We start from the raw sequence: 15887 nt of genomic DNA, 5'->3' as shown, positions 1-15887 counted from the left end.
GAAACATTATGGAAATATTGTATTTTAAGTGTTCCAAATATGGTAACATTTATACAAACCATGTAAAAGAACCCCAATGTTGCATGACATTACCATAATTGAACCCATTTTAATGAATTTATCTTCAAGTAAAGACTCCTTGTACTTCTGTCAGCTCACCACAAGATGACCCTGTACCACGCACTGCTCTAGCCTGTCTGCTCTAGCCTGTCTGCTCCTAGCCTGTCTGCTCCTAGCTCTAGCCTGTCTGCTCTTAGCTCTAGCCTGTCTGCTCCTAGCTCTAGCCTGTCTGCACTTAGCTCTAGCCTGTCTGCTCTTAGCTCTAGCCTGTCTGCTCTTAGCTCTAGCCTGTCTGCTCTTAGCTCTAGCCTGTCTGCTCCTAGCACTAGCCTGTCTGCTCTAGCCTGTCTGCTCCAAGCGCTAGCCTGTCTGCTCCAAGCGCTAGCCTGTCTGCTCCCATCGCCAGCCTGTCTGCTCCCATCGCCAGCCTGTCTGCTCCCAGCGCTAGCCTGTCTGCTCCCAGCTCTAGCCTGTCTGCTCCTAGCTCTAGCCTGTCTGCTCCCAGCGCCAGCCTGTCTGCTCCTAGCTCTAGCCTGTCTGCTCTAGCTTCCTCCCAGACAACTCGAGCCGGATGTTTATGTCAACCATCAGCAGGTGAACTGCATCATGACGACAGGTTTGTTTCATAAGACATTTTCAAGTTTGGGCCACATATACAAGTGCCATACATTTGACTAGCCGTTTGTATGTAGCTAGCTTGGACGATGTTACTGGTGGTTCTGACCATCAAGATTTCGGTATGAATTGCACGTCGAACTTCAAAAGGAAGCAGCAATGCTGCAGGCGGTCTAATCCTGTCAGCGCTAGCTAAATAGTTAGGTAACCTACGAACGGTATCATTTTGCTGCTGTCAATTATTTTACATTTTAGCTAGCCAACTTTGTGTCGAATGCCACGCCCAGCAGCTGTTGGCATAGTAGACTAGAGCATGTAAGGACTACCAAAGAAGTGCTGCTGGTTCTAATGTCGCTAACTTGGCTACCTACCACTGGTGAGTGAATTTCTTGTGCTTTTTAAGTTAGACATTTAGCGATCTAGATCCAATCAGGCCCCGTGTGTGTTACCCAGGCCAGCCTGCACATGTCCCACTGTCTCTTCTTGTCCATTCAGCTGTAAGAGAGAGGGGCACCTGTACCCTAGACATGAGCATGGAGGCCTCATGAAAGATTTGTTTTTTTAACAGAAGCCACCATTCACAATTGGGCGGGGTGACTGGGGAGTTGTCTGGCCTGGGCAATGGGTTTGCTTGGCCCAACAGCTGGCCTGTCCCACGAGGGTGTCTCCCTTTCTCCTGCCTGCCTCCAGGTCCTCACCCTGGCCCCATGGACCACAACACTCCTGCTGCTGCTCCTCACTGACCTGGCCCTCTCTGCCAAGGCTGGAGGCAGCCTGTCAATAGCAGCCATTACTGGTCAGTGGTCAAAAGTAATTATAAAAAAAAAAAAATGTATTAGGGCAAAATAATTTTCTAAATATTTACTCAATTTTCCTTCTGTTTTGTGCCTACTCAACATGTGTATGTTGACTGAGATGGCTGGAGGTCAGTGGTGACGTGGCCCTTGTAACTGAAAAGCCAGATGGGTCAAATAAAAGGTCAGAGAGCACAGTGGCCATAGATGCTATTAAATGACTATTCTAATTCCTAATTGTATGACAGGGGCCACACGGCCCCTTTCTGCTCCCTTTGACACTGGCAGAGCAGTGTCTTCTAGTGAAAGTGTCCCCGACTCTACTTCACTACTTGCTTTTTTAACCGTAATTTGCGTAGTTCAGGCCTATTGTCCTAGGCCTATTACTGTTGAAAAAACATCTAACCTTTAAAACTGTGTGGTGTTTGGAGTGCTGTGTTGAAGACGACCTGCCATTTTGAGGAATGCCAGCTATTTGTGGCTGTCTGAGACTGCAAATCGGGGTATAGGTGGACTTCCAGCAGTTGTCGTAAAGACACCTGTTTGCTTTAAGTCGAGGGGGCAGATGGTCTCTAAGCCACTGTAACAGTGTGGCTGATGGTCAATGGGCTACTGTGTTATTAGACTATGTTATACAGTATGTTGGTGGACTTCCAGCAGTTGTCATAAAGACACCTGTTTACTTTAAGCCAAGGGGGCAGATGGTCTCTAAGCCGCTGTAACTGAGAGTGGCTGGCAGCTTACGGTCAATGGGCTACTGCAGCGTTCACCAACTGGTGGGCCGAATTTGATGGGATTCAAATGTAAGCAAAGTTTGTAATGATTGTTAAAGTCAAACATATTTGTTTGGACTTCTTGTGGTCAATTTGCAGTCTACTAATTATTTGTAATTATGTTCTGGCCCTCCATCCATCTGCTCCAGAAAATATTGGCCCGTGGCTGAATCTAGTTGAAGATCCCTGGTCTACTATGTTATTAGACTGATATACAGTACCATGGGCCAGCTTTACTCTTTTGCCTCCAGCCCTCAGACATCTGCCCAGGCTACTCTGCTCTCCTCAGCTGCTGTGGTTCTATTACACAGCCAAGGTAATACTGAGTGCTGAAACAGCTGATACTCTCACAGTCCCAACAGTGACTTGTGTCAGATAAACAAGTCACAGTTGGGAGCATTTTACTTTTGTTTATAAAAAAAAAGTTCTGTCCAGCAACACCAACTTCATTTAAACTTGCCTTTGTTTTCTCTAGCCTAAATACATGCAGTGTTTATCCCAACTTAAAGTTCAGGAACTAAACTAATTCTTTGTGCTTCCGAGTCATTTCCCTTAAAGTGTGCCGCCCGCAACAATAAAAAAAAGTCCCCCTTTTCATACTCATTCCAGCCCACCCTACATGCCCATCCTGTCCCCTTTCACCCCACTGTGACTCCCCCCTCCCCTCTTGCGTTCTCTGTAAGGACATGCAGTGCTTTTAACATGATTTACGCCAGTAGAAGTGTGTAACCCTGACCCTCACCCCAACCCAGCCAAAACAAAGGGGTTAGAGCTGCTGCAGTTCCCCAGCTAGCCAGGTGTTCCTCAACCCAGGCCTGTGTTCTAGTAGCGCTGGCCTCATGTTGCAGCTGCCTGCGTGACTCCCTTTGTGTGCCTCTGTTATTGACCATACACCCCCTATTTGATTCATTGCTCACACAGGGGAAGACCCTTTCAGAGTGACAGGGGCTGTGTGTGTGTGTGTGTGTGTATATCTCTGTCTACGCGTGCCTATAGGAGACTGTGTTCATATGCGCCTGCCCGCCTGCGTTTGTGTGTCTCATTGTGAGGTCACTGCACTCCCATTGGTGGAGCCAGGCAGCCAGTGTCTAACCGACGAATGGTCGACATTGTAGCTCCATCTGTTAAGACACTCATTGTTCAACCTGCCTGGCTTTCTTGGGAAAAACTGTGCCTTTATGGTAAACACACTATCCTTGGATTTTGGGTTTGAAGAGTAGGAAGCGTATGGATTGTGAAATACTTCATTTTTTTGCTCACATCTGTTGAGCAGGGATCAATGAGCTTCTAAATGCTTTCTCTAATGGTGGAATGAACCCAGTTATTTCCTTAAGGCCATTTTACTAAGGAGGTTTGCTTTGTTTGGCTGTTGGATGTTCTGCTGAGGTCAGGGTAAGTGGAGATATTAAGCCTAACTATTTAGGCACTTTCCCATCAAACCATGTCTGTTTCAATGCAGAATTTCAATAGGCTTATGTCAAATGTCTTCTGACAGAATTATAACAGTTTTAAGAAAACAAGTTGCCATGAGCATTTGTAGTGACATCTAATATGTTAGTATTTAGCTGTACCCAATTAGGCCTCTGTGTGTTATTGTCCCTTGGAATGTGTAGTGATTTAGTGCATGTCTCTTCACCAGTGGAGTGGTCACCTTTGAACACATTGTCTCCCCACACCTGTGTGACAGGTTTCTCTTTCTTATAGGGCTCTCACAGGGCTTAGGGGCCATGTCTTTTCACAGCCTCTTTAAGGGACTTTTAGCACGAGAGGGTGTATGTTATTAGACACTGTCTGTGCACATTTTTGTTTCAACATTTTAGTTTATTCTGGTTTTACAGTTTAGTGAAAAATAACAAATTGCGAGAAGGAGGTTGTAGCAAGTTATGCTACACTTCATACTGAAAAGAATAATCTATTGGGATAGTCTGAATTTGTCCTACATATACAGTGCCTAAGTCTTCATACCCCTTGACTTATTCCACATTTTGTTGTTACAGCCTGAATTCAAAATTGATTAAATATGAACAAATTCTCACCCATCTACACACGATATCCCATAATGACAAAGTGAAAACCAGTTTTTAGAAATGTTTGCACTTTTATTGAAAATGGAATACAGAAATCTAATTTCCATAAATGTTCACACCCCTGAGTCTACTTTGTAGAAGCTCCGTTGGCAGCGATTACAGCTGTGAGTCTTTCTGCTACAGCTTTCCACACCTGGATTGGGCAACATTTTCCCATTCATTCTTTAATCATTGCTAGACAACCATTTTCAGGTCTTGCCATAGATTTTCAAATAGATTTAAGTCAAAACTGTAACTCGGCCACTCAGGAACATTCACTCTCTTCTTGGTAAGCAAATCCAGTGTAGATTTGGCCTTGTGTTTTAGGTTATTATTCTGTACAGGCTTTCTTCTCTCTGTTATTTAGGTTATTATTCTGTACAGGCTTTCTTCTCTTCACTCTGTTATCTAGGTTATTATTCTGTACAGGCTTTCTTCTCTTCACTCTGTTATCTAGGTTATTATTCTGTACAGGCTTTCTTCTCTTCACTCTGTTATTTAGGTTATTATTCTGTACAGGCTTTCTTCTCTTCACTCTGTTATCTAGGTTATTATTCTGTACAGGCTTTCTTCTCTTCACTCTGTTATCTAGGTTATTATTCTGTACAGGCTTTCTTCACTCTGTTATTTAGGTTATTATTCTGTACAGGCTTTCTTCTCTTCACTCTGTTATCTAGGTTATTATTCTGTACAGGCTTTCTTCACTCTGTTATTTAGGTTATTATTCTGTACAGGCTTTCTTCTCTTCACTCTGTTATCTAGGTTATTATTCTGTACAGGCTTTCTTCTCTTCACTCTGTTATCTAGGTTATTATTCTGTACAGGCTTTCTTCTCTCTGTTATTTAGGTTATTATTCTGTACAGGCTTTCTTCTCTTCACTCTGTTATTTAGGTTATTATTCTGTACAGGCTTTCTTCTCTTCACTCTGTTATCTAGGTTATTATTCTGTACAGGCTTTCTTCTCTTCACTCTGTTATCTAGGTTATTATTCTGTACAGGCTTTCTTCTCTTCACTCTGTTATTTAGGTTATTATTCTGTACAGGCTTTCTTCTCTTCACTCTGTTATTTAGGTTATTATTCTGTACAGGCTTTCTTCTCTTCACTCTGTTATCTAGGTTATTATTCTGTACAGGCTTTCTTCACTTCACTCTGTTATCTAGGTTATTATTCTGTACAGGCTTTCTTCACTCTGTTATTTAGGTTATTATTCTGTACAGGCTTTCTTCACTCTGTTATTTAGGTTATTATTCTGTACAGGCTTTCTTCTCTTCACTCTGTTATCTAGGTTATTATTCTGTACAGGCTTTCTTCACTCTGTTATTTAGGTTATTATTCTGTACAGGCTTTCTTCACTCTGTTATTTAGGTTATTATTCTGTACAGGCTTTCTTCACTCTGTTATTTAGGTTATTATTCTGTACAGGCTTTCTTCTCTTCACTCTGTTATCTAGGTTATTATTCTGTACAGGCTTTCTTCTCTTCACTCTGTTATCTAGGTTATTATTCTGTACAGGCTTTCTTCTCTTCACTCTGTTATCTAGGTTATTATTCTGTACAGGCTTTCTTCTCTTCACTCTGTTATCTAGGTTATTATTCTGTACAGGCTTTCTTCTTTTCACTCTGTTATCTAGGTTATTATTCTGTACAGGCTTTCTTCTCTCTGTTATTTAGGTTATTATTCTGTACAGGCTTTCTTCTCTTCACTCTGTTATCTAGGTTATTATTCTGTACAGGCTTTCTTCTCTTCACTCTGTTATTTAGGTTATTGTGGAGTATAGTTGTTTCCTCTTACTTTCTCTGACAGAATAATCTCTCCGACAGTGAATGAGGACCAAACTAAGCTTCATGTCCATGGTTTAGGCCTAGTTCTGAATTCTAAGAGACTATTGGAGACTTGGCCAATTTGATAATAGTTTGGTTTTAAAAGGTAAATTATTTGTTAATTCCTTTGCTTCAAAATACTTTTGGATGAACAACATTACTGGAAAAACTGGCCCACTGAGATGAATGTTCTAGAAACATTCTCACTGGCTGGGTGGTGGCGTATGAGTCCTGTTGCTGATGAGATGGGGAAGGGACAATGTCGTGATTTTTTTTTTTAGGGTGAAGAGAAGGTTCTCCCTTTTAGTGTCACGTGACTCTGTCTGGCGGGGCGGACGCAGCGGGCTCCATGGAGCGTGCTACGCGGAGCGGGAGGGAGGGAGGGAGAGAGAGAGGGGGAGGACCAGAAGTTGCTCTCGTTCCCCTGCGGTTCCAGAAGACATCTGTTGCCCTGGTTAATGGCAGCAGAGCCTTCAGCCCCCTCCATCCCTCCCAGCCAGTGCTGAACAGCGCCCCTCCATCCCTCCCAGCCAGTGCTGAACAGGGCAAACCCTCCATCCCTCCCAGCCAGTGCTGAACAGCCCCCTCCATCACTCCCAGCCAGTGCTGAACAGGGCAAACCCTCCATCCCTCCCAGCCAGTGCTGAACAGGGCAAACCCTCCATCCCTCCCAGCCAGTGCTGAACAGGGCAAACCCTCCATCCCTCCCAGCCAGTGCTGAACAGGGCAAACCCTCCATCCCTCCCAGCCAGTGCTGAACAGGGCAAACCCTCCATCCCTCCCAGCCAGTGCTGAACAGGGCAAACCCTTCCTTTTCTTTGGAAAGAATTCAACTCTGCAGGCAGCCCCCCCCCCTTTCCCCACCAACACCAGAACCAAGGAGGGAAAACCCAGACCCCCCCCATCCCACACACCGCTGCCCCCAAAGCCCTGTGTTACATATTCATTAGCCTACTTCTTCAGTGCTTCAATCAATGAATGCACCGCCAATACTAGGAGGAGGGACTCTGGGCTGATGTTCGAAAGATGCTATCGAATGAAACGGACTCTGACGGCTGTCCAACAAGGCGTGACATCACAGTCCACACAGCTTGATAGTTATGCTGTCACTGATAATGAGCTGCGTTATTCAAAGGAAAATGTGGTAAGGCTACATGACGTAAGATTTCTGTAACGGCTTTTTGGGTTTCTAGCCGACATTGTATTATCTGCATGTCTGAAGCAGCTTCTGTGAGCCTCTGGGGTCTGTGGCCAAAGTCTTTTTCAAATCTCTGCCGTCCGTCTCTCTCCTTAACTGGGAGCTAGGTCAACAGGAGTCCCCGCGAGAACACGTGTTGAAAGATGCTGAGCTAAGGCCTCAGAGCAGGGCTGACACCCTCATCGGCATGTTCTGCAGCGGAGGTGACCCTGAGTGCAACTGGTAGTTGCATTGTTGGGGACCGTCAGTCAGACCCCTCTTCCCCGGGTCTTCCTTTGTGCACAAAGGACAGAATTATTCCAGCTCTGTCTTTTTAGGGGACATTCTTTCAACCGCTGCAGCCTAGCAACCCTGGGCCATGTTGCTAAGCAGCCCTCTTTCATGTAATGCGCACACTCCCATCCTCCCACCATGACACCTTTAAATGGTTGTTACATTTTAGCAGACATGAAAACATGTGGATTGGGTATTAGGTAACCTTTAAAAAGGCTACAGGCTACAGACTCAACAGATGTATCTGCTAACGTGATGATGCCCTGTAACCACATTGTTGCACAGTTATGACTAAATGATGATGCTGTGGGCTATACACTGACTGTGATTTCTTGTGATATTATAATATGCTGTTGTTTATCGTGCCCGTCTGGGTTGGGGTCTTCAAATCCATTTCACAATACAAGAGATCTATTGAAACACCTGTTCAAGAATTGAAAATGGACATTTGTTTTAAGTGAGGATTTGTCCATTGAATTGGTATTTCAATGCTGAAATGACTCCTGAAATGACTCCTGAAATGACTGGATTGAAATGGAAATTACCCCAAGTACCATGGTGCCCTATCTTCGAGGAGCAGACCTAATATTTCCTAATTGCATCTTGCAAGTGATCAAATTCTGCCACCCTATTGGTTACCATTGAGGCCTGAGTGTCTCTATTGATTTACTTCCTGTTCCTTTAGTGTTCAAACAAGTGACTCTTCCCCCAGGGGAGGAACCATATGCTCCTGAAGCACGGGGGGAGTCAGGCTTTAGCCCAACACATAACGGCTATTTGTGTTTAAACAGAGCATCCTCTGTTCCCCCTGAGATTGATGTGTTGTGACATGGGCTGGGTGAGAGGCGGCACGCCGTGGCTGGCCCCTCTAAAAGAGCGGGAACCCCTTAATTAGGACAGGGCACCCCCAGGAACGCACCCCTCTTTGTCTCAGCCAATCCAAGCTCGGCTCAGGTCAGCTAGTCACATCCAACACAACCAAATTAGGTTCAGTGTTTGAGTAGCCTAGACATGGCCTTATTTTACAATGAAAACATCCAATACTTCCCATATGTTTCCTAAGAGAGCAGTCTGTCGCAGAGCGTAGTTCAAGTTCTGTATTTATTGCAGTACAATTTGTCCAAAAGTGTCAAGTATTGGTTTATGGAGGATCATTAGTTTAGTATATAAAATGATTCTGTTTCTCTCTCTCTCGTGTGAAGCTCACAGCTCCGTCTACCTATCCTCACTAAAGCCAAGAAATGAATCTCCCAGGGGTCGATAGTCAAGCCTGTTGAAGTTTCTCATCAGGTTACTGACAACAGAGGTGTGTATGAGATGCATGTCTCCTGAAATCTGAACTTTAACAAGACATTTCATGGATTCCCTCCTATTGTTTTTAAACTGAAGTCAAGTCATTGTTTTGAACCATCCATTTAACTCGCTCTTTTACCTCTCTCTCTCACAGGGACTCATGCCATGGACACGGTAAGACGGGGGTAGAAGTGGCGGGAGTGGTCCTCCGGGTCAGGCCTCAGCCCAGAGCTGGATGTTTGTGACAGATTCATGGGCCTGAAGGACCATGCGGAGGAGGATGCAGCAGGCCGCATCCCAGACCTGGGGCTGGATTTAGAGTACCTCCACATCGAAGGCTCCGTCAGCAGGAAGGCTGGCGCCGATACAGGACCCAGTGTGGAGCGGGGCGAGGAGGAGGAAGAGGCCTGCGAGGGCAGCGGCAGTTGCAGCTTGTCCACGCCTGGGGGGAAGGGGGGGGAGGTGGTGGGGGAGGAGAGCGCTGGGTTCGACAGTGACCCGGAGCCAGCCCGAAACAGCACCGGTTCTAACCCGGCTGGAGGAGTGTCCGTATCTGAGCTTGATAGAGGTGTGCCTGTTCCCAACACCCACCAACCTCTGTGCAGGACTCCCTGTGTGGACCTGGGGTCCGAGGGGCCTCCTGACCCTCCGTCGGGGGAGCCTTCACCCGGGGCAGCCCTGAGGGAGTACCAGTCCAAGCTGGAGTTTGCCCTGAAGCTGGGCTACGCCGAGGAGCTGGTGCGGCTGGTGCTGGCCAAGCTGGGGCCGTACACGCTCATCAACAACATACTGGGAGAGCTGGTCAAACTGGGCCGTAAGGCCGAGACAAACCAACAGCTGACTCTGTCCACGGCTTCACAGCCCGCCCCCTCCTCCTGCTCCTCCTCTTCCTCCACTTCTACCTGTGGGTATGTGGAGGCAGTGGAGGCGCAGCAGGGGAGGTCAGACTCCCCCTACCAGACAGACTTCCTCCTGGGGGACAAGGACAACCTGCGGCCCGTCGTCCTGGACGGTAGCAACGTGGCAATGAGGTGAGGGTCAATGAACCATAGACGGTCATCTTGATTACAGAAAACGCACAATGCCTATTTCCTCCATTGTAGTCCGTTGTAAAGGTCGTTGTGTAACTGTTGTCAAAGTCACCTACATATTGTTGATATGATGCTAGAGCCTGTAAGGTAGTTAACGTCTGTCTCCATCTCTGGTAGCCATGGCAATAAGGAGGTGTTCTCCTGCTACGGCATCCAGCTGGCTGTTGATTGGTTCCTGGAGCGAGGTCACCGTGACATCACTGTGTTTGTGCCGTCCTGGAAGAAAGAGCAGTCCCGCCCTGATGCCCTCATCACAGGTAAACACATACCTAGAGGTCACATACATATGTCAGATGGGCCTCAGTGCTCACTGGATAACACGTTTCTCCAATTCTCTCCTCTCTCTAGACCAGGATATCTTACGTCGTCTGGAGAAGGACAAGATCTTGGTGTTCACTCCATCTCGTCGGGTCCAGGGTCGCCGGGTGGTCTGCTACGACGACCGCTTCATCGTCAAGCTGGCCTACGAGTCCGACGGCATCATCGTCTCCAACGACAACTACCGCGACTTGGCCAGTGAGAAGCCAGAGTGGAAGAAGTTAATTGACGAGCGGCTGCTCATGTACTCGTTTGTCAACGACAAGTAAGGAGCGATATGGCTCCGGCTTAGCATCCATCTTCTTTAGCCTAGAAGTGGTATGATGATCATTATGCTAATACTTGGCTGTATAGGATTATGTATGTTAATATGTTAATAATTTCTCTCCCTCCTCCTGCTCCTCGCTCCCCCCTCTCTCGCTCCTCCCCTCCCTCCCTCTCGCTCCTCCCCTCCCTCCCTCTCGCTCCTCCCCACCCTCCCTCTCGCTCCTCCCCACCCTCCCTCGCTCCTCCCCTCCCTCCCCCCCTCCCTCCCTTGCTCCTCCCCTCCCTCCCTTGCTCCTCCCCTCCCTCCCTCGCTCCTCCCTCCCTCTCGCTCCTCCCCCACCCTCCCTCACGCTCCTCCCCTCCCTCCCCCCTCCCTCCCTTGCTCCCCCCCTCCCTCCCTTGCTCCCCCCCTCGCTCCCCCCCTCCCTCGCTCCTCCCCCTCCCTCGCTCCTCCCCCCCTCCCTCCCTCCTCCCCTCCCTCCCCACCTCCCTCCCTTGCTCCTCCCTCCCTTGCTCCTCCCCTCGCTCCATCCCTCCTCCCCTCCCTTCCTCGCTCCTCCTCCCTTCCTCGCTCCTCCCTCCCTCCTCGCTCCTTCCTCGCTCCTCCCCTCCCTTCCTCGCTCCTCCCCTCCCTCCCTCCCTCTCTCTCTCTCCACCCCTCCCTCTCTCTCTCTCCACCCCTATCTCCCCTCGCTCCTCTCCGCCCTCCCTCGCCCCTCTCTCACGCTCGCTCCTCCCCTCCCTCTCTCTACCCCCCCGCTCAATCCTCCCCTCCCTCTCTTCCCTCCCTCCCTCCCTCGCTCCTCCCCTCCCTCCCTATCTCTCGCTCCTCCCTCTCTCCCCTCCCTCCCTCTCTCGCTCCTCCCCTCCCTCTCTCTCGCTCTTCTCTCTCGCTCGCTCCTCACCTTCCTCCCTCTCCCCTCCCTCCCAGGTTCATGCCTCCTGATGACCCTCTAGGTCGTCATGGTCCCAGTCTGGAGAACTTCCTGAGGAAACGTCCCATCATGCCAGAGCACAAGAAGCAGCCCTGTCCTTACGGTGGGCCCCACCATTATTATTAACTCTTTAGTACGTTTATCACTGTACCTTGACCATGTTCATGACGAAGACTTCTCCCACTGTTATAATGTGAATTAATCATTTCTTCATCAGCTGGATGACTTCCAGCTACTGGTGCTGAAGATGCATTGGGTTGCTACTTTCTAAGTGAACCACTGCCACATCACTAGGCTGTGTGCTAACCAGTACCCTATCCTTTCTCCCCCTTTCTTTAGGCAAGAAGTGCACTTACGGCCACAAGTGTAAGTACTACCACCCGGAGAGGAGTGCCCAGTGCCAGCGCTCGGTGGCAGACGAGCTGCGTGCCAGCGCCAAGACCTCTGCCACCTCTACTAGCGCCAAGGGCCAGGCTGGCGAGGCCGGGCTGGTGAAGAGCCACAGCGTGCCCAACAATGTAGCGATGGGCACCAAGAGAGGTTCTGCCCCCAAAAGGCAGTGTGACCCCAGCATCCGGGCGCTGTCCTACGGCGAGGCAGAGGACAAGCTGAGACACGCTGAGAAATGCAACAGCCTCAGTAGTAGTAGTGGGAGTAGTTGTTGTAGTGGGAGTGTTATTCTGTCCCCTGCCCCTGGAGGACCCCCCTCCTCTGCCCTCAGCGACCCCCAGGAACAGCCACCGAGCCTGGGCAGGGACACACCCTACATGACCCTGCCGCCCCCCCACCCTGACCCCTACTCCTCCAGCTGTGACTCTCCAGATCAGAGCTACTACTCAGTGACACCGGCCCACTCTGGCCTGGCAGCACGGAGGAGTCCGGTGTCCCGCTTCCCGCTGGACACGGACCTGCGTCTGCTGGGCTCGTCAGACTGTGGCAACAGCGGATGTGACTCGTACGGAGAGAGAGCCTCCTGTCTGTGCTGCCCCGGTCCTCTGCTGGACAAGTACATCCACCATCAGCATCATCGGCACCATCAACACAACCGCCTGTACTCTCAACACTCTGCCCCCCTGCTCGACCCCCAACCCTCCCCACACACCTCTGTCCTCCATGGCTATCACCAGAGCCTGGCACGGGGCCACAGCTTCCCCCACCACGAGCCCCCTGACCCCCACCTGAAGCGCCCTCTGTACCCCCTCCCGCCTCCCCTCCAGCACCAGGCCGTAGGCGCCCGCTCCAGCTGCCCTGGAGACTACCCCTCTGTGTCCCAGTCCGGCCCCTACCCTGCTGGCTCCCCTCTGGGCCGCTGCCTGGCCAACACGCGGCTGGAGACGCTGTCAGACTCCCGGCTGTACGAACGCTCCCCGCTGCCGAAAGCCTTCTCCTGGGATCCCTACTGCAGCCAACTCCCTCAGTCCCACTATGAGGCCTACCAGAGTCTCCCAGAGACCCACGATGTAGGCTGGGGACACACATCTCCATGGGGACAGACCACACACTCTTACCACCCCCCTCACCCACCCTACCCCTCTCAGCCCCCTCACCCATCCCATGCCCCTCAGCCATCCCACCCGTCCATGCCCCCCCACCACATGCAGCAGGAGCCCCCCGCCCTGAGCTGGTGCGGGGAGGTGCGGGGGGAAGGTCTACCTCAACCTGTGTAACATCTTCCCCTCTGAGCTGGTGGGCCGGGTTATGGGGAGGAACCCCCAGGTGACCGACGCCCAGCAGCTAGCTGCCGCCATCCTGGCTGAGAAGTCCGGCTACTGAGGCCAGCTAGCCTACTACTCTCTCCCTATTCATAACAACACTTAGTTGTAGTTTTGACAATATAAGGGTTTGAATTTGTTTGACTGTACATTTGTTTGTGGATAACTTAGTGTTAATCATGTGCAGGTGAGGATATGCGTTGATTTACAAATCACTTTTTCCTCCGCTGTGTGAAACATTTAAAAAATAACGGTGGAATCTGAGGGATCTGATTTATATGCCTAATCTTACTTCTATTCTATATTTTCTACTCCATTTGTAAACATTCACCCCCAAATTGACCATTTATCAACAGAATCTTGGTTGTTGGGGATGTGTATATCTTCTGTGTTCAATCGTGCATCGGTCTAATCGATTTGTTTTGTGTTTTTCAGTGCTGTGTGTTCTGTTTGGGCCTGTTGTTGTTGTGATAGTAGGTGACTGAGTTAGTCTTCTCAGTTGAGAGAATGTCTTGCAGTAGTTGTAGAGACGGGCACGTTCGTCGACCTTGTCTTGTTGTTTTAGTAAGGGACGTCTCTGGCCCCTCGTTTTGGCTCCAAGCCTGCAGCTGCTACAGACACGGTAGACTCAAGCTCAAATCCCAAGGAAATCCCCTTTGGTTGTTTTCCCTGAAGACCTATCCAAAGGGCTCAGAGCACTTAGCTTGATGTAGACAATCTGTTACAGTTACCGGCACAATCCCTGGTAGACAGAAAGCCTTTCTTTGTTGATACAAATTGTATCGTTCATTTAGGATTATATATATATATATATATATATATATATATATATATATATCCGTAGGTGTGTAATCGATTCATGAAAAGCTGTTTATATATAGCTGGTGCATTTTAAACTATAATACTGTATGAGATATTCCAGGCAACATTTGATTATTTTTAGACATGGTTTGTTTAGAAATATGAATCAAATTAGATACATGAAAAAAGGTGAGGTATTCTGACTTTCTGGGGGATGGAGAATAGCCAAGGCTGGGTTGAACCCAAGTGGCCAGCGAGGTGAAATGAAATGGGTTAACTGCTGCCTGAAATATGCAGTCGGTAAATAAAAAGTTTTGTTTTGTAACGAAAAACCTTCTCTCTGGCACCGTGTGTCAGTGAGGACCCGGACGTGGGCAAAAAGTAATGCCTTTACACGGCATTGTGCTAATGACGCATAAAATACTCTGAACCATGTTCAGCAAACTGTTATGCATGTTTTGGTAACACTTTATTTTAATCGTCCGTAATAAACCATTTAAGTCATTTATAAAGTGTGTTCCCCATTTTAAGAATCATTATTCCCACATTTATAACCAATGTACTAAACATTAGTTGTATTTCTGCAGCCCCTGATCTGAAGTGAGTGCTATTTATGCTTTATGTTTTGAGTGACCAGTGTAATTTCTCCCAAAAAGATGGGCTTGACATTTCATCAGTACCTGGTAAAAGAATAAACTGACAACACAGGATATTTAAGGAAATATATACATTTGTGTATGAACTATGATTAATAATTAACTTAGTTTATTACGGACCCTTAAAATAAAGTGTTAGCCATGTTTTCTTCAAGTGTTCTTGTATCATATTTTCTTTGTGCTTGATTTATCAGTTCTGTTGTATTATATTAGCTTGACAACTCCGTGCCTATCAAATATAGTATTGGCTTTGTGTCTTTGTTTTGTTGGAAATGTATAGTCTTGTAGTCAGATGTGATGAGTTGTCATTGTTACTCTGTAATTTCCATAACACCAGAGAATTTCATGTACTTAGAATAACATTTACTATATTACAGATGAGTTTTCCTTTGATCTAATTCTGAGGGCAGAAACAAATGTGATTTGTTGGGTTTAAAAAAAACACCAGGCTTCAATCCTCCTGCATCATCAAGATTAGAACCTGTGATCTTCTGGTCCCAGTGGGGAGGGCACCACGCTTGTTTTTTCACATTTACAGCTGTTCATTTAGACTGTTAGATTTGAAATGTGATTCGTTTTAAGTATATTGGGATTTGAACTGGCAACCCTGTGTGTGACGCCCTTAAACCACCCACCCATATGGCCTTTTATTTGACTCACCTGCATACTCTGTCCACGGACTGACAGCGTTTCATCCATAGAGATAGAGGACTCTTAGTGCCCAAAAGCCTGTTTTAGCATGGGCAACACTGTTGAGGCAACTCATAGACGTAGAAGAAAAGGGACTACTTCAAAATGGAGATGGCCACAATGACGCTGCCCGTGATCTCAGACGCCATAATGGGACAGATGCAATGTCTCCGGTTTCATTCTGGCCTCGAGGACAAGCTGTTTGAACAAGTTCAAATAAAGAAAAACACTAATGAGTCAAACATTTGATGTGCAACAAGTCAATGGCAATTAGTGTAGTTAACTAAATGATTCATTTGGCTTTACCTTTCCTGATGTGATCAGATGTTTGTGGCAACTAACCAGATAGAGGACACTGCTTTTTGTGAGAAAATGTATATTTTCAGATCAAAAGATGAACTGCTCATTGAATGTTGTTATAACTAAGCATCAAGATGTTGTCTGCCCTGCATTAATTAAACCATGGATGAACAGTGTTGTTCGAGGTTCTTGTCTAAAGAATCGCTGACATTCAAAATCACTT

The 15887-nt window shown here is 47.7% G+C and overlaps 1 protein-coding gene across 7 annotated transcripts; it reads left to right on the top strand.

The window, feature by feature from the left end:
• The first annotated feature begins 222 nt into the window (after positions 1 to 222).
• LOC106575326 (probable ribonuclease ZC3H12C) lies at positions 223 to 15837 on the top strand. Of its 7 annotated transcripts, none has more exons than XM_045698930.1 (8): positions 223 to 676; positions 1244 to 1471; positions 8804 to 8907; positions 9049 to 9925; positions 10103 to 10242; positions 10334 to 10568; positions 11502 to 11608; positions 11845 to 15837. In XM_045698930.1, exons 4-8 carry the CDS (start codon positions 9147 to 9149, stop codon positions 13170 to 13172), a joined length of 2589 nt encoding a protein of 862 aa, XP_045554886.1. In that variant the 5' UTR covers positions 223 to 676; positions 1244 to 1471; positions 8804 to 8907; positions 9049 to 9146; the 3' UTR covers positions 13173 to 15837. The 7 variants fall into 7 exon arrangements, with proteins under 7 accessions (XP_045554886.1, XP_045554887.1, XP_045554885.1 ...); XM_045698929.1 differs by lacking the exon at positions 223 to 676 and adding an exon at positions 703 to 1051; XM_045698931.1 differs by lacking the exon at positions 1244 to 1471.
• The last annotated feature ends 50 nt before the right edge of the window (positions 15838 to 15887 follow it).

This window comes from Salmo salar, chromosome ssa17 (genome assembly GCF_905237065.1).
Source record: "Salmo salar chromosome ssa17, Ssal_v3.1, whole genome shotgun sequence".
NCBI classification, from domain to species: domain Eukaryota; kingdom Metazoa; phylum Chordata; class Actinopteri; order Salmoniformes; family Salmonidae; genus Salmo; species Salmo salar.
This window is presented reverse-complemented; position numbering and strand designations above follow the sequence as displayed.